This window comes from Pogona vitticeps, chromosome 1, assembly GCF_051106095.1.
Source record: "Pogona vitticeps strain Pit_001003342236 chromosome 1, PviZW2.1, whole genome shotgun sequence".
NCBI classification, from domain to species: Eukaryota; Metazoa; Chordata; class Lepidosauria; order Squamata; family Agamidae; genus Pogona; species Pogona vitticeps.
In genome coordinates, this window is record NC_135783.1 from 281,344,480 (window position 1) to 281,363,166 (window position 18,687).

The 18,687-nt window shown below is 44.7% G+C and overlaps 1 protein-coding gene across 4 annotated transcripts in view; it reads right to left on the minus strand.

Moving 5' to 3' along the window:
• Window positions 1–1,278: 1,278 nt before the first annotated feature.
• Window positions 1,279–18,687, minus strand: part of LOC110073534 (uncharacterized) — a 77,306-nt gene continuing 59,897 nt past the window's right edge. For 3 of the 4 annotated variants that reach the window (XM_020782839.3, XM_020782840.3, XM_072985933.2), the window contains exons 25-29: window positions 15,932–16,096; window positions 13,683–13,780; window positions 12,740–12,874; window positions 2,473–2,587; window positions 1,279–1,954 (exon numbers count right to left, since the gene is read on the minus strand). In XM_020782839.3, coding sequence (XP_020638498.3) covers window positions 1,796–1,954; window positions 2,473–2,587; window positions 12,740–12,874; window positions 13,683–13,780; window positions 15,932–16,096 — 672 coding nt within the window. In that variant the 3' untranslated portion in view covers window positions 1,279–1,795. The remainder of the gene's footprint in view (window positions 1,955–2,472; window positions 2,588–12,739; window positions 12,875–13,682; window positions 13,781–15,931; window positions 16,097–18,687) is intronic. The other variant, XM_072985934.2, reaches the window with a different exon arrangement.

Sequence of the window (18,687 nt, forward strand, 5' to 3'; positions counted from 1 at the left end):
CCCAGTGTTCACTTGAGCCATGCTATATTGTCAAATGCTATATGAAATGTTGTGCGTGTAACTGACTGAGTGTATTCAACCCATATGGAACACTTTATTCCAGGCTGGCAGAGAAATGGCTCCTTCTGCTGGTAAATGTTAGATAACATATAATTTACCCATGTGAGTCAATCAAAAATTAATGTGGTCCTACAACTCTAGCTAGAAGCTTAGGAAGATAACTGAGCCACACAGAGCAAGCATGGGGTAGGTTTCTCCTAGCTGGCTAGCACAGAGTGATAAACACCCAAATATACAGATATATGTGTTTGAATGTTACACTACAAGAGTACTTTAGCTAAGAACCCCACATTGATGACATGGTGAGTAGGGGTGTACAGAGGGGAAATGTCAGTATTTCTTTCATTTCAGGATCTGGAGGGTGGGATCCTCTTTCAATTTTGAATTCTTTTGGGTACAGCCCCTTTCGGTAAACCTCAAAGTACCTGAATCTGCTGGGTACCTTCATTTCAGATTTCCCATTGTGGTTTCTGTTGCTAGACCCTATTAAGCCCTATAGAATCCTCAAAACTAACAGAAAAAAAGGCAGGGACAAGGCAACAAGAGTAGGCAACAACACCAGTACATGTACAGACCAATACAGGCACTAAGCGTACTGTAAAGTTCATATCATCATATCATCCTCGGCAATAAGAAACAATACAGATGAGAAAAAGAGAGCATCATCAAAATAAAATCACACACACTTGCTAAAGGCAATATTGTTAAACCCTCCCAAAACAAAGCCCCAAAATATGAATGGTGAGACAGCTCTCCATTCTACCACTCTGATAGCTGCTTTCCAGCAGCACAGACAGTAGTCTGCCAGATGAAGGACAGGCAGCCGGGCACTCCAGGCAAATGGAAATGGGGGAATTCCCTTCAAACGTTAATAAAATAAAAAGTCAAAAAAAGCAAGACAATCCAAAATATGAAAAGAATCTGTAATGTGTGTTAACCTCTCTTACAGAATCCTGAATCTTTCCTATTTCAGAAGCCAGAGAAGACTTTGAAAACTAAAGAAACAATCTCTTTTGTGCTTTTCTCCATTCAGATTAACCAAAAACTCCCATACCGAGTGGTGGGGTAAACCATAGAAGGATCTCCCCCCCCTCCTATCTTATTTTGTTGTGGTTGTTGTTTTTAACAAAGTGAGTGTGCCTGGTCCTATCAACTGTCTAGCAAACAGACCACAGTACATATCTGGCATTCACACACAAAGAAAACAAGAGAATTCTCTTCAATTCTTAAGATTTTATTTAAAGTTGAGAAACCCATAGTGATTCCAACATCTTTTTCTTTGTATTGCACATGTATGCTTCATGTTATAATCCAGAAGCCAAGAAATCCAATAGTTGAGAACAGTTACCCCCCATTTATAGTTCAACTTTGTTAAAATAAATTTATATAGAAAAGATATAATTTACAACCCATTCGATCATTACATATTCCCAAAGAATATTAAACATCCAAATTGCAGCAGCTTCTTAGTAGTGTGTTTTGATAGGACAATACCTTTTTCTTAGCAAATATAATATTCACCACTAAAGAGCAACTCAGATAAACTTTGGAGCAATGTGATGTACATTTAAAACTTCTCATTAAGGAAGAAGTTAAAAAGCCACACATTATATTGAGAATATATTACAGCCGTGTCCAGTGCATAGCATAACAGCAGTTTATGAGAAGTCCATTCTCTCAAATTGGCACACTGTTACTTATAAAGAAAATAGTTCAATTAGCAAGTTCAGTGCATTCATAAGATGCCTGTTAGGCACAAGAAAACAAGAAGGTGTAGCATCACCAAATAACTGAGAAAGAGATAGCGGGATTTTGCCCTTGAGGTCAGCAATTTGGAACAGTAAAGACTTCGCCCTCGAATCCATCTCCTGAAAGAGAGTGCTCCTCCTTTTACCTGCGTAGAAAAAAAGCATACCCATCGTTAACAATAACTAGGAAATATCTAGATTTAGTTTGCTGTTGAGAAAAAAAAAATTTTTTTTTTGGATCGTACAAGAGCTGATCTAACTTTTAGGACAACTTACGCAGACACGTTTATGCTCTCAATGGACAAACCAGCAGCAGTCTAAGTGGCAATTAATTAATATCAGGCACAGTTGTTTCCAAAAACATTTCTAAGTGTTGTGACCGAAGTGTGGCTGGGACCCCAACAGGACACAATCAGCAGCTCCAGTTCCTAATGAGCCTAGAATCAATTATCTATTCACATAGAGGTCTAGACAGAAAATATGCTATACCTCAGCAAATGGATGCCAGTCATCTGCCAGATCAGCTATGTGGCTGTCAGCTGTCAGCCAAACTGGTGTGAACTGTTCAACCAGCAGTTCACATCCATCTCTAGTATTTACTACCCAATGTCAAGAAAACACCATATCAACATATCAGATTGGCCTTTAAGATTTATAGGCTTACCTTTCGCACTATAATATGTTCATTTGAATTGATAATCAAAGCTTCTCTTTCCTCATCAGACTCCATCTGAACAGCATATTCTCTAGGTGTTGACCTGTAAGCACTCACTTCAAGACTTTAAAAAAAAGAATTCAAAATTCATTTATTCGTTTCAGATACTTATATACCACCCAGCTTAGTGACAAGCACTAATCTAAACAGTTGACAATTTAAAAAAAAAAATCACCTAAAACTACGAAGAAAACACTACACAAATCAATCGGAAATTAACAATCAATCAAGGTCTTTCTAACCTAAAGCCTTAAAAATGTAAAGCTTAATAGGTGACGGGACCAAGTGACTTAAAGACATAAAAAAGCAGGGGAGGATGTCCTTGAAAGCTTCTTTAAAAAGCAAGGTCTTTAAGATCCTCTGGAAAGTTGGGAGACAGGGAGCTTGGCAAAACTCTAGCCCATTCCACTAGGAAAGTGCCATGACCAAGAAGGTTCAATTTCTTGCTGAGTTCTTCTTTGCCCTTCTCAGCATGCCAACCCATAGGAGTAAGGACTGTGAAGATCAAATGGCACAGGCTGAGGTTCTATATGAAAGATGCTCTGACAAATACTGTATTGGGATCCTAAATCGTTAAGGTTATAGTTTAAAACCAAAATTTTGAACCTGTCCAGGAACAAAACAGGAAGTCAGTGCAGAGAAGCCAGGACTGGGGAGGGGGATGTGATCAAACATGTTCACACCTAAACCAATCTAGCTGCTGCATTCTGCACCTGTTGTAGTTTCCAAGTCAGCTTCAAGGGTAGCCCCATGTAGAGAGTGTTACAGTAACAAATCTCTGAGGTCACCAGAGCATGCACCAATGTCTTGAGGGCCTTTCGTCCAGACAGATGCATAACTGGTCAATCAGCCTAAGTTGGTTAAAGGTCCACTTAACCATACCCAATATCTGATGTTTCCATGAGAGGGCTGGGTCTACAAACACCCCAAGATATGAAGGCAATCCCTAAGAGGAAGGATAACTCTATTCAACTTAGGGAGACAGCCCCTAATCTGTCCAGAGGGTCCCCTAGAAGAAGGATGTCTGCAGGGAAGAAAAAATACCCATATTTACATTTTAAAGTATTTTTCAATACATACAAAAACATGCCCATACAACTGGTCAGCAAGAAGCAGCTGCCAGCCTTGGACTATCTACACTGTTCTGGAGCAGTCAAGTTGAATGCTGCCCGGTCTAATGATGCTGCTTCTGCAAATTTGGATCCTGCAAAATTCAAAGATAATACAAAACCTATTCCAGTGGAATAGAAATCTCCCAAAATAAAATCTTAGCTCTGGTATAGTTTTAAAGCAGGGCCTGGCAAGTTTAGAAGATTAGGGGCCAAATGTGTGCTCCTAAGCCTCTCCGCAGGCTGCAACGGGACAGAAAAAGGCTATTTTCCAACTTTTTTAAAAAATTAAGCAAACAGGATTGGGGGTTCCTAAAGGGAATCGACTCCCTACAAGGACATACAATGAAAAGTGCTGTGGTGGGAGGTTCCACCTACAGAAAATAACCTTTTATGGTAAAAGAAAATTTTAATTGCAATTTTCTGGAGGGGCTTTGGCAGGGTTGTATGTAGCTTGTAGGCCATATTTTGCCCACCCATTTTAGAATTATAGGTGTGACTGAAATTGCTTCTAGGTCATTCTTGGAGTATTTCTCCTTTTTACAATCTGGAACAGGAGAAAATAGTTGTAGTATACTAAGCACTGTATCTATTGTGCACCTTACATAAGCAGCCAAAGGTATATGCAGAAAGGTCAGCCAGGATACAGTCCACTCTCATTATAAGCAATACTTCCCTGTTTTCATTTAAAAAAAAAAGCAAGTATGTAGCCTTTGAAAAAGCTGATAAATGGGGGGGAAGGAATGTACAAAAATGGAACTGTAGTTCAGCATTATAGTTATTTAGCTTTTGTGCCTGCTGATGTTTCACTGCGATATGTAAGGCTGGAAGTGTGGAAAAGCCTGTAACAGCAATGCACTTTATTAAGGGATATGGAGTGATATGTGGTGAGAAGGAAGCAAGGAAAGGAACTGAGGGCAAGTATTTCAAATGTTATTTTATGTTCGTCGTCATCGTCGTTTAGTCGTGTCTGACTCTTTGTGACCCCATGGACCAGAGTACACCAGGCCCTCCTATCTTCCACTTTCTCCCGGTGTTGTGTCAAATTCATGTTGGTTGCTTCGCTGTCGTCCCCTTCTCTTGCCTTCACACTTTCCCAACATCAGGGTCTTTTCTAGGGAGTCTTCTCTTCTCATGAGATGCCCAAAGTACTGGAGCCTCAGCTTCAGGATCTGTCCTTCCAATGAGCACTCGGGGTTGATTTCCTTTAGAACTGATAGGTTTGTTCTCCTTGCAGTCCAGGGGACTCTCAAGAGCCTCCTCCAGCACCACAATTCAAAGGCATCAATTCTTCAGCGGTCTGCTTTCTTTATGGTCCATACATCACTACAGGAAAAACCATAGCTCTGACTATTCAGACCTTTGTTGGCAAGGTGATGTCTCTGCTTTTTAAGATGCTGTCAAGGTTTGTCATCGCTTTCCTCCCAAGAAGCAGGCGTCTTTTAATTTCGTGGCTGCTGTCTCCATCTGCAGTGATCATGGAGCCCAAGAAAGTAAAATCTGTCACTGCCTCCATATCTTCCTCTTCTATTTGCCAGGAGGTGAGGGGACCAGTGGCCATGATCTTAGTTTTTTTGATGTTGAGCTTCAGACCGTTTTTTGCAGTTTCCTCTTTCACCCTCATTACGAGGTTCTTTAATTCCTCACTTTCTGCCATCAGAGTGGTATCATCTGCATATTGGAGGTTGTTGATATTTCTTCTGGCAATCCTAATTTTGTCTTGGGATTCCTCCAGTCCTGCCTTTCGCATGATGTATTCTGCATATAAGTTAAATAAGCAGGGGGACAATATACAGCCTTGTTGTACTCCTTTTCCAATTTTGAACCAATCAGTTGTTCCATATCCAATTCTAACTGTTGCTTCCTGTCCCACGTATAGGTTTCTCAGGAGATAGATAAGGTGGTCAGGCACTCCCATTTCTTTAAGGACTTGCCATAGTTTGCTGTGGTCCAGACAGTCAAAGGCTTTTGCATAGTCAATGAAGCAGAAGTAGATATTTTCCTGGAACTCTCTGGCTTTCTCCATAATCCAGCACATGTTAGCAATTTGGTCTCTAGTTCCTCTGCCCCTTCGAAATCCAGCATGCACTTCTGGGAGTTCTCGGTCCACTTACTGCTGATGCCTACCTTGTAGGATTTTGAGCATAACCTTGCTAGCGTGTGAAAGGACAGGTTACTTACCTGTAAACATGGTTCTTCAAGTGGATTCTCCATGAATACACACTAATGGGTTAAGTCAGCACTTGTGCTGGCCTCTCGGAATCTTCTAGAGCTGCAAGAGAAAAGTAACAATGTTCAGGTTGCCCTGCACTGAGCATGCTCAGCCCGCCAACGGCTCAGTTCCCCCTGTCCGCCATGTGAAGAGTTGGAACCCAGAACACTCCTCAGTGACGAACAAGTGGGGAGGCCGGGCGGGACGTGTGTATTCATGGAGAATCCACTTGAAGAACCATGTTTACAGGTAAGTAACCTGTCCTTCTTCAACGTGGTTCTCCATGAATCCACACTAATGGGTGACTAGCAAGCACACTTACAGGATGGTGGGCCGTCACTGAAGCAGTGAAGTCAAAACAGCCCTCCCAAATTTGGTCTCAGCTTTAGCCCGAAGGTCCAACTTGTAGTGGGTAACAAAGGTAGAAGCATTGGACCAAGTAGCAGACCGACAAATCTCTTGGATGTCGATTCCCCTTAGTAGGGCCGTAGATGTAGCCATGGCCCTAGTGGAATGGGCTTTGAGACCTTCCGGCACAGGTTTCTGCAGCAGTTCATATGCCAGAGAAATGGTAGAGACTAGCCACCTGGAGAGGGAAGAGGAGGAAGCAGGAGAACCTTTGCGGGGCCCATAAAAACAAAGAAACAGTCTGTGGGCCTTCCTGAAGTCTTTAGTCCTGGTAAGATAATAGGCCAGTGCTCTACGAACATCTAAAGCATGGAGCATGCGTTCAACTTCCGTAAGTGCATTGGGAAAAAGGGTTGGTAAGATCAATGGTTGGTTAACATGGAAGGCAGAGACAGCCTTGGGCAGAAATGTAACATCAGGATAAAGGACAACTTTATCCTTAAAAAACTGCAAATAAGGAGGATCTGCACGTAGGGCAGCTAACTCACTAGCTCTCCTGGCCGAAGTAATGGCCACCAAAAACAGCGTCTTGAAGGACAAGAATTTCAAGTCACAAGAGGCCATGGGCTCAAAAGGATGCCTTGTAAGACAATGCAAGACAGTCTGCAGCGACCACTGAGGTATTGGTCTTTTGGCCGGAGGTCGCATGTTGTCAAGTCCTTTGAAAAAGGTTTTAAGGGTTGGGTGAGAGAACCATCTGGATGACTCTGAACCCGGAGGTTGAAAGGCCACAATAGCTGCAGTGTAAACCTTCAGCGTTGACTTAGACAGGCCCAAATCGAAAAGATGCCTGAGGTATAACAGCAGAGTCGATAAGGCCACAGGTGAGGAATGTAGCCGACGTTCCTCAGCAAATCTGAGAAAATTTCTCCACTTGTAGCTGTAAAGCAACTTAGTGGCAGGCTTCCGTGCCTTGTCGATGACCTCTGTCAATGATGGGAAATCCTCCACGCAGTCAAGTGGAGTGCATCGAGGTCTGGATGAAGAACATTCCCCCCGCTCTGAGTGAGTAAGTCGGGTTGCAATGGAAGTGTCACCCTGTCCACTGACGCTTGAGACAGAGTGGAGAACCACGGTCGACGTGGCCACCAAGGGGCAATTAGTATTGCTTCTGCCCTCGTCTGTAGTAGTCTGACTATGACCCTCTGAAGGAGTGGCAGAGGGGGAAACAGGTAGATGAGGCCTCTCTTCCATGGTACCATGAACGCGTCTCCGAGGGAGCCTTGTCCTCTGCCCGCACGGGACGCATAGAGTGGACACTTCGTGTTGTGTTGCGTCGCAAACATGTCCACCAGTGGATGCCCCCACCGTTGGCAAAGGGTGGTGAACACGTTCTGGTCCAGTTGCCACTCGTGGGATTGGAACGGGCGACGACTGAGTTCGTCCGCCAACTGGTTGTCTGATGTGGCCACATGGATAGCCACTGGAAAAATGTGCCTCAGGTAGCACCATTCCCAGAAATGTACTGTGAGAAACAGCAGAGACTTGGACCTCGTGCCCCCTTGCTTGTTCAGGTAGTACATCGTGGTGGTATTGTCCGTTACTACCTGCACAGCTGTGCCCCTGAGAAGAGGAAGAAATGCCCTGAAGGCCTTTATCACCGCTAGCATCTCTAGATGGTTGATATGCAGGGATGCTTCCTGCGGGGACCACAGAGCATGTATCTGGTGATGTAGACAATGGGCTCCCCATCCCACTGGGCTGGCGTCCGTTGTCACCTGTATGGTAAGTTGTAGAGGACGAAAGGGTCTCCCGATTAGCAGATGTGGAAGAAAGAGCCACCACTGTAACTGCCTTGCAAGTTCTGGAGTGACCCTGAGGCGCTTGTGCTGACTGTCTGTTACAGGGTTGAACAGGGCCATCAGCCAAGATTGTAGAGAGCGCATTTTGAGTCTCGCATGGGGCAAGGTGGCCGTTGTTGAGGCCATGAGGCCTAGCAGGTGTTGTGCTAGCTTTGCAGATACTGTCCCCCTTGGCTTGAATCTCAGAACTGCTTTTCTTATTTTCTGGACACGTTCTGGAAGTATAAACAGGCGGGCTTGCACAGCATCCAGCCTGGCCCCTATGTAGTCCATCACTTGAGAGGGTCGTAAATGAGACTTCTCGTAATTGATGGATAGGCCTAAGGCCTGTAGGGTCTGCAGAACTTGATGAGTGTCCTGGTAGGCTTGGTGTTTGGACTTTGACACGATCAGCCAATCGTCGATATATGGGTAAATTTGAATCCCTTGGAGACGTAGATAAGCTGCCACCGGGGCCATACACTTGGTGAAGGTCCGTGGGGCGGTGGAAAGGCCGAATGGGAGAGCTACAAATTGGTATATGGTGTCCTGGAAAATCAGTCGAAGGTACTTTCTGTAGGCCTCGTGGATCGTTACATGAAAGTAAGCATCCTTCAGATCCACCACTACAAACCAATCTCCTTTCTTGAGCAGGTGGACGATCCCTTCCAGAGTAACCATCCGGAACTTCCGAGGATTGAGGTAGGTGTTGAGATCCCTCAGATCCAGTATGGGTCGAAGACCCCCGTCCTTCTTTGGAACAGCAAAGTATCGGGAGTAAAACCCGTTCAGGATGTCCCTGTAAGGTACCTTCTGGATGGCTCGCTTCTGTAGCAGAGTGAGAATCTCTTCCTCTAGGACGGGGTCGAAGGATGTATGCCTGACCCATCCTAGAGGAGGCAATTCTATAAACTCCAGGCGGTAGCCGGAGCTGATAATTTTCAAGACCCAGGTGTCTCGAGTGATCTTGTACCAGTTCTGAAGGTAAGGAGAAAGGCGAGTCAGATGGTGGTGGATCCGGATGCTGACTGGGAAGTCAAAGGTATTGCTTGAACTTCCGGCCAGAAGGCTTGAATGACTGGCGTTTGCTGTGTGTCTTGAAGCTAGAGGCGGAGGAAGAAGCCTGAGAAGATCTTGCAGGCGGTTGTGGTCTGAACTGGCGATAAGTGGAGGTTGTACCCTGCTGGTACGACTGCTGTTGTGGCCTGGTACGCCACTGAGGTTTTGAAGGCCTCGGCTGTTGCTGTATGGCATAAGATTTTGCCGTTTTCTTACTCTCATGGAGGGATTTCAAGTTCTCGTCTGTTTTCTCACTGAAAAGACCAGTGGCATCAAAGGCTAGGTTCTTAATTCTGGCTTTAATGTCATCCATAATGTTGGCGGACCGTAACCAGGCGTGCCGTCTCAATGTGATGATAGATGCCAGATTTCTAGCATTGGCATCTGCTACATGCCGTGAAGCCAGACGTTGGTGTTTAGACACAGTCTGTGCCTCAGCAAAAGCGTCAAGGCATACTTGCCTGATGTCTTCTGGTGCCACTTGGAGCGCTGGGAGCACTCTCGCCCATAGTTGTTTTTGATAAGCCCCCATGGCCACCAAGTAGTTGAGGGCTCTGAGGGCAAAGGTGGTCATTGAGTAGAGCCGTCTTCCGAGCACCTCTAGGTCTCTACCTTCTTTGTTAGTTGGCGTAGGATGACCCTTAGTGGGCAAACGTCCCGCACTAGATTCCACCACAAGAGAATTAGGGGCTGGGTGTTTTAGAAGGCACTCTGTCTTTGGACCATGGACCCGATACATGTTCTCAGTCCTCCTGGAAAAGGTGGGAGAATCAGCTGGATGGTCCCAATAGCCAGTGATAAGATCCATGAGTTCTGGGACATAAGAAAGGCTAACTGGACGAGACCTGTCCTTGTGAATGTCCCCAAAGATGAGGTCATCCTCACGAGAAGGAGACTTCTCCACCTCCATCCTCAAGGTAGCAGCCATTCTTGAGACCATCTGAGGATAGGACGAAAAATCCTCCGATGGAGATGAAGGATGGATATCTGCCGCATCAGACCCCAATGGTTCAGCCGGTACCGGTGTCTCCAAGGAGGCGTCTGATGTACCTTCGTCCTCGTGTTCAGAAGAGGAAACCGAATCAGGTTCATCCTCCTCCTCCAAAAGCCGAGGGGCGACAGGCTGTGGTATGCCCTCTGTAGGCTTGGGAGGTTTAGTGGGTAACGGTCTACTCGGGCTCGGCAAGGGCGCCGAGGGCTTGTCAGAAGGTGTCGGCGTCGGGAGACCGTGCTTGGTAGACCGACCCTCCGCCGGAGTAGCGCGCTCCTCGTTATCTGGAAGAGGGCGCTTTCGACGTCGACCCTTTTTTGGAGGCGGCGTGGTGGAAGTAGACGAGGAGGAAGAGTAGGTCCTCTTTCGTCGACGCCGTCTGTCCCTCGACGTGGAAGAGGAATCAGAAGTATAGTCCCGTTTATGCCGATGACGGCGGCGAGACCTCCGCCTCTCACGGCTGTCATCGGAGTCCGATGAAGAATAATCCCAACGTCGATGTTTCCGTCGTCTATCGCCATCCGTAGTACGCTTTCGCTTGCGATGGCGCTTAGGCTTCTTAGGGATAGTGTCCTCCTCGGTCTCGAGCGTTGGGCGTCGAGGAGGGACCGGTACATTCGGCTCCCCTGGTCTCCTCGGAGAGGGTGTCGGAGACTTAGTAGCCGGCGATCCCGGCGTAGACGACCGGGATCGAGACGCCTGCCCAGGTAGAATTGGGCTCCGAGGCGCATCGGTCAAGCCAGAGATGATTTTGTCAATCTGGCTTGCCGTGGGAGACCTCTCGACGACGACCAATGGTTCTTGTCGTGGAGGAAGAGAGGCTCCAGGCTCCGACGCGGACTCTCGGTCTCTGGAAGAGTCCTCCAAGAACGGAGAAGGGAGTGAGGAGGAGATGGGAGGCACTACCAGTGTAACCTCCTTTGATGTCGATGCTCCCTTCAGCTTTTGTTTCTTCTTTTTCAGGTGTTCCGGCTTCGGTGGAGATATGGAGCCAGTCGACGCTGAGGTAAGTACCTTCTTGGCCAAGGTTTTCGCCTTGGACTTGGTTTTAGCCTTCTTAGGAACATCCATAAGAGTGTCCGATGAGGTGGATTGGACTACCCTAATCTCTGACCGTACTGAGGAGGAGGATTGGGCTACCTCCATTTCCGATGGTTGCGAGGCCGACAACGTTTGCTTCCAAAGGGAATACCTAAGACGTTGCTGCCGAGCCTTCAAAGTCACCTTAGTGAATCTTTTGCAATGCCGACAGTTGGAGACCGAGTGGGATTCTCCAAGACAGTACAGGCAAAGAGAATGTCCGTCCTGGAAAGGGAGTTTCCGGGAACAGGCGGTACAGAGGCGAAAGGGTCCTCTCCTCGGGGATGGTTTGTCCTTTGGAGGCATAGACTAACCGGTAGATGGAAGTAGACCAGGAGTCCCGAGTAGCGGATCGTTTGCTGGGCTTGGTAGAGGACGGTAGACCGGGAGTCTCGAAGGCTATGGAGCTTTCGACTGACGTAGTGAAGGGTAGTAGACCAGGAATCCCAGGTAAAGGAAGGTAGGCCAAGACGCCGGATACCAGAAGATTGAAGAAATCCGGCAGGCGCATGGCGCCCCGCAGGTGGCCAATTACCGTTGATTGGTAAGTCCAACTGGCGCGTGGCGCCTCAGAGGGTGGCCTGAAAGGCCAAATAGGCCAAAAGAGGAGTAGGCAAAGCCGCCAGAGGCAAAAACGAAGTCAAAATCCAGTCCAAAGTCAGGGCAACAACAGACAGATCAACGATTTCCAGTCTGGTCAAGATAAAACACGAAAATTAGCCAAAAAAACAGGAGCTCAGTCCGAGAGGTTCCAACTTTCACAAGCGGAAAAAAGGAACTGAGCCGTTGGCAGGCTGAGCATGCTCAGTGCAGGGCAACCTGAACATTGTTACTTTTCTCTTGCAGCTCTAGAAGATTCCGAGAGGCCAGCACAAGTGCTGACTTAACCCATTAGTGTGGATTCATGGAGAACCACGTTGAAGAATGTTATGTTATTTTATGTTAGCTGATATAAAAATATGCAAAGTAAAATAAACTGTCCAGGCTCCTTTGCAACCTCTGCCGTAGATCAACCAGAGCCTTTTCTCCTTCTGCCTGGAGTAGAATTCAGAATTCATCTGAATTCCAGCTAACGCTGGAGTCCTCACTGAATGATGGCAGACATGCCATCTTGTCCACAGCTGCCAATGTTCTCCTAAAATGTGAAATCTCAGGAGAATATCAAATTGGCATCGGACAAGAGTTTTCTCCATACTTCATTTGACTGACACGACAATGAACATGGTTTCTAAACCTTCACACTCTGCAGAATCTCCATAGCCAGCAAGTCAATGAGGAAGGGGGTTCCTTAAAAAAAAGGAAGCTTGGAAGTAACTCCCTAAGAATACTGAATTGGAAGGATCGTGTTTGTGTTTCTGTATGTGCATGTTTACATGAAGAGGAAAGAAATGTGATTTCTTTAGATCCTGATCCCTTATCTAATCCAGATTTCATTGTTTAATATTGAGTGCTAAAGATGTTAATTCTAGATGGCCTGCCACAGTTAGGCTTGTCAATACATCACCCCAGTGACATAAATATTTGCCTACCAAGAACACCACCTTCCTAGATCAAATCTCTTTTTACATACTAGTACCTTTTAATCTGATCCTCAGACAGCCCCAGGGCCTCTTCTGCAGCTTGTCGCCTTTTCTTCTCTTTGGAGAGCATTTCTGTTAGCTGTGATACAGTCTGTTGAGCTGAATCATGTTGTATTTCCATCTCTGCCAGCCTACAGCAAACCCAAATTTAAACAATCAATGCAAAACATGGCATCTATCACTTTTAATTTAAATTCACTCTTATCAGAATGCTATAGAGACATTACTCAAACTACAAATACTTATTTTTAAAGCAAGTTAAAATGTAAATACCCAATGTTCGTTTCCTAATACTTTGAATTGTATCATGAGAAATATACTACAGTTTATATTTCAGTCCACAAAATGTACTTTACAACACAGATGGGAAACCTCCAACCCATGAAGCCAGATGCTGCCCATGGAAGTCTCCCAGGCTACAATTATCTTCTATACTTCTCTCAAGTCAGTGACTGAAGATCAGAGATAAAAAGATATTTGAAACCACAGAAGATTTTGCTCGGAAATAAATATGCAGTTCAGGACATAGTTTGTGCAGATCAAGAGCTGTGATTTGTAGCCTAAGAAGGTTTTTCATAGATCAGGAACTGTGATTTGCAGACTATGGAAGTTTTACACTCAGTCTCACTCCCAAGAAGACATCACACATAGAACTTTACCACCCCTTACACACTTGGTGTGTAAGCAACCCACATGAATTTGGCCCAGCTCCGGGAGGCAGTGGAAGACAGGAGGGCCTGGCATGCTCTGGTCCATGGGGTCACAGAGAGTCAGACATGACTAAACAACTAAACAACAACACACTTGGTAGAAAAATATCCAAGCTAGCAAGATTTTGCATTCAATTCACCCTGTGTCTTTATCCCCAATCACAGATTTTGCTTCCAGGCTGAAATGGTTACCCCTCTCTTTTTAAAACATACCAGACATAATAATTACCTTTTCCTGAGTTCACTGACTTCCATATTGTCTATTTCAACAATAACTGCAGCTCTTTCTTGAGGAGCTCCCGGAGGAACTTGTGTTTGAGGTTCACCCTAAATACATTAAAACAATTTTACTATTTATTCAGGTATTATTTTTAAAACTCAAAAGATCATTCTTCAACAAGAGTAACCTAATTCAAACTATTGTGTGGTATAAAACATTTAGTACTCTATATTAAATTCAAAATTAATTATTATGGTGATCATTATCTGTTCTTATTATGAAGTCTTCTACCAGCAAAATTTCACAGATGAAAAGAAAAATATAGGGACATAATTGGGAAAGGGACATAATTGGGGATATTCATTAACTGTCAGTAACATTTCTGTCTTCTATATATTTTCCCTTCCTGCATTAAATGTTACACTGCCACTGCCACTGATTATGATTAAGGTCAATCATATTCTCAGTTTGTAAAAAATCTTGAAACTTTCATCAAGAACACTGGTGAATCAGAAAACAAAGATCAGCTGTAATCTGTGTAAATTCTTGTTATACACACACAAAAAATCAAATACAGAGGTAAGGTATCATTAAATCATTGAAATATCTTTCTGCTGCTAAATTACAAACTTAACGTCTAAAAGGCGCATGAAAAAGGATTGTAACCAGAGTGCAATAGACCTTGAAACATCTAAAGCTATAGCAGTAAATAATCAGACAATTTTAAGTGTCCAGTTTCACCAGTTCATATAATACTTGTATCAAGAGGACTTAGACAGACAAAACAGAACACAATATTATAGTATCTAGTCTTGAATAAGAATCTAGAAGAACCTATAGGTTTCTGTCTGCAGTACAGAAAAATGTTCTTCTTGGGAGCACTTAAGCATTTGCCTAAATAGCTCAAATAACAGTGTTGTTTTTTCTAAACTGGAAATAATTGTCATTTGAACTTTCAAAGTTAGGTTCTGGAATATGTCACACATGCACAGAAGTAACATAAACATGTGGAAATACATCTGAAAGGTTTCGATGCCGCTTTCTCTGTCAGAAGGTAAAGTTTAAGTATGACAAGGTATAGTCATTGAGACTGACTGGCCTCTGTAGCAAATCATGACACAAACATCAAAAGCATGCTGTACTCTGTCTTCTCCCGTTACAACTCTGAGCTAATGGAGTAATGTCTTTTTTCTAATGTCCTACTCTGTGCTGTGTTGTAATGATGACAAGGGAGCATCTCTTTCTACTGTTTCTCCCCATGTGCCCCCAGTGCCCATTCTTCAGTTGGAATGGAAGCCTGAAACTGGAGCAGGACTGAGTCAGTAATGTATATTATCTGCGGGGTGGCAAACGATGATTCCTTTTCCCTTATTATTCAATGGAAAAACCTGACACTATTGAGCAGCATGACCACTTCCTAACAAGTTCTTGCATACTCAAAGAACAAGCTACACAAGGAACACTGTCACTTTTCAACCTGAATTTTAAGCAAGACGTGCTGCTACCAGGCCCATAGTAACTTCCATGCTGTCCTTTCTTTTACATAAAGGTAAAGGCTCCCCTTGACAATTTGTCCAGTCGTGTCTGACTCTAGGGGGCGGGGCTCATCTGTTTCCAACCCATAGAGCTAGCGTTTGTCCACAGACAATCTTCCGTGGTTATGTGGCCAGCGTGCCTAGACACAAAACACCGTTATCTTCCCACCGTGATGGTACCTATTTATCTACTCGCATTTTGCATTTTGCATGCTTTCGAACCGCTAAGTTGGCGGGAGCTGGGACAAGCGACGGGGGCTCACTTCGTCGCGTGGATTCGATCTTGCGACTATGGGTCTTCTGACTTTGCTTCTGCAATTTAAACCGCAGCGCCACCACGTCCCTTTTGCATAGAGTACAGAAAAAGAATGAGAGGACACTGCAGTAACTGGTGCACAGGTTTCTACAAATATCTGCTTGAGGTCTTTGCCAAATGCTTCATACACATCAGAGAGAGTCGGAAAGAAAGCTGGAAAAGAACAAACTTTCCACCCCTCTGGGGAGCAAAGTCTGACCAATTTTTTTTGTCTTCTATTCTGCTACTGTCCCCACTCTTCTTTTAAAACTGTTGAGTTGGAGGTTGTTTTCCATGACGAAAACAACAGGCACTCTAAGCCTCAATGAGATTTCTGTCTTCAGAAGTGGATTTGCTTTTGACTTTGCACCGAGCAGGGCTCCAGAACGAAGATAAAAAACAAACAAGGACGTGCTGTGCTTTCTTACCTGAGCAGGACCTTCAACAGAAGCAATTTGCATTTGGTATTCCCTCTCAAGCTGCAAGTAACGATTCTGCAGGTCAGTATAACGGAGTTGGTTATCCCGCAGAGTCTGGGACACTGTTTTTAACTGAGCAGATAATACAGCATTTTCTTCTACTGACTGCATTACCTGCAAGAATTTAAACCATGTAAAGCACCAAACAACTTATTTTCTCAAGCTGATTATCTGACTTATCTCACCCATAAGACTATGAACAGTCAGGACAACACAGGCCTGTAAATACTGTAGAAGAAAACACAAAGGAAAAAAGAAAACACAGCTAGAAATGCCAGGATATCCCCTTCTAGGTACTTTTGGGCAGCAGCAGAGCTTGTTTTGAGTAAATATCAACCTCTCCGGAGATCTCTATTTTTTAAGACTATTAGAGAGGCAACACACAGAGCTGGGATCTCAAAAACAGCAGGTCACACTGCCCATCCTATCCAAAGTTTACAGAATGGATGCTCATGTTCAACACACAGTTTAAAGTACATGAATTTGACAGGAATACAGGAAGATGTTTTCTACCAGATAAATATGTCCATCTAGTGCAATGTTTGTCGACTGACTGACTGCAGTCTCAGGAAGAAGTCTTTTTGTGACATGCCACCTAGTCCTGTTAACTGCAGACGGCATGGATGAAAGGTAGGACTTTCTGGATGCAAGGTAACTGGTGCATAACATCTAAGCCACAGCTTTCCCTTTCCCCTCCAACAGGGGAGATTCCACTGGAATTCCATCTGCACATGAAACAGAGCACTCCTATATTGGCTGGCTCAAGCTGAGACGATCAAGTAAATCTGAGTAGGCAGCTTGCTGTGTACTGCTCATGACGCTTCTAAAGGTCAATGCACCAGAAGAAAGGTTCATAAAGGTTACCACAGGGGCTATTAGGTGCAAGACATCTGAGCTTCTCTTTTAGAAAAACCTTACCTGCTACTGAACTGCAACCAGCTTTTGAAACTGAGCCAACTTTAAAATTATTTCCCCCACTCCAGGCATAGAAAGATGCTGTTAAGGGGGAAAGAACTCAAAAATCTACAAAGCAACCAGCACTTGAGGTTTCCAGCCGCTTTACATCACATGGCTTTCAGTGGCAGAAGGAAAAGTGTAGAGAGATACAGTGGTACCTCGGTTTACGAGCGCCTTGGTTAACGTAATTTTTGGTTTACGAAGGAAAATCCACTGAAAATAATGCCTTGGTTTATTGTGGTTTTTTTCGCAGTACTAAGTTTCTCCAGGATGCATTGTACCACAATCTGCATTTTGGTTTACAAATTGTTTGCATTACGTAATGTCCCGGAGGACGCATTAAATTTGTAAACCGAGGTACTACTGTACATGTAAAAGGATTGGTGGATTATAGAGGCAAGAAAGAACAGGCCTAGCAAAGTCCATGGGTACAGATATGACCCACATGTCTGATCCTATGCTGCACTGCCTTCCGTTTCTCTGGTGTTCTGGTGACTGCTGGACATTAGCATTATCCACAGGGACCGACCAGAATACTACATTACCCTAGGACATTTTGATCAATTACCCTAGTGCTTACAACTACCAACAATTTTAATTTCACCCTGCTTTCTAAAACCTGGCCCTTGCTGCTTACCATTCAGTCTAGTGGTGGTGGTGTGTAGGGGGGAGAGAAACAGCATCCTGCAGTGGATGGTGGATTCAGAGGAGCAAATCCTGCACCTCAGTAGAATAGAAAGCATGTATCTTTCATGGTAAACTGAAGCACCACCCTTTAGAAATTTCCTCTAGTTTCTAAGATTTTTAACAGACACTTATGGGAGTGAGCTCCCATCGCTTGTCCCAGCTCCTGCCAATCTAGCAGTTTGAAAGCATGTAAAAATGCGAGTAGATAAATAGGTACCACCTCTGTGGGAAGGTAACGGCATTCCGTGTCTAGTCGTGCTGGCCAAGTGACCATGGAAACTTTCAGACAAATGCTGGTTCTATGGCTTGGAAACAGGGATGAGCACTGCGCCCTAGAGTCAGACACGACTGGACTAAATGTCAAGGGGAACCTTTACCTTTTCCTGCCCCTGTTTCCAAGCTTTGCCCATAACCATAGACTCTAAATTGTGTTTTTTTTTTCATTAAACAGGAGATATTCATGTGGTATTTTTCCCTTAACAGGTAAGTCTGCAAATGTCTAGAATATATGCATCCATAACACCATTTCAACAGTTAACTGCTACTTGAAAGGCATTTTTAAAATTTCTGACATACATTTTTAAATGCAGACAAGCAACAGTTTTAACTGTTCACCACCCAGAAACTTTATGATTCTTCCAAATTCATGGGACCACTTTTCTTCCATTTTTTCCTCTACACCAGGGGTCTCAAACATGCAGCCCGGGGGGCGTTTGCGGCCCCCCAGATGATAGTTTGTGGCCCTCGCCTTGCCTGCCCCCCCAAAGCGCCCACACATCCTCTGCTGTCAAGAGTAAAAAAAAAGCCTTGCCTCACTCGCCGGCTCTCTCCCAAGACAGCACCTCTTGCACCCTCCATCCAGAACTGCAGCCTGCCAGCCAGCCCACCTGTCTGTCAGCTAAGGAAACTCCTGGGCAGCTTCCTCAGGCTCTTGCTCTGCTTGGTGGAAAATCTGATGCGGCCCAACCTCACCCAGACTCTGTCTCTAGCGGCCCCCAGGTAAATTGAGTTTAAAACCCCTGCTCTACACTAATGGCCTCCTCCATCAAAGAGACAATCTG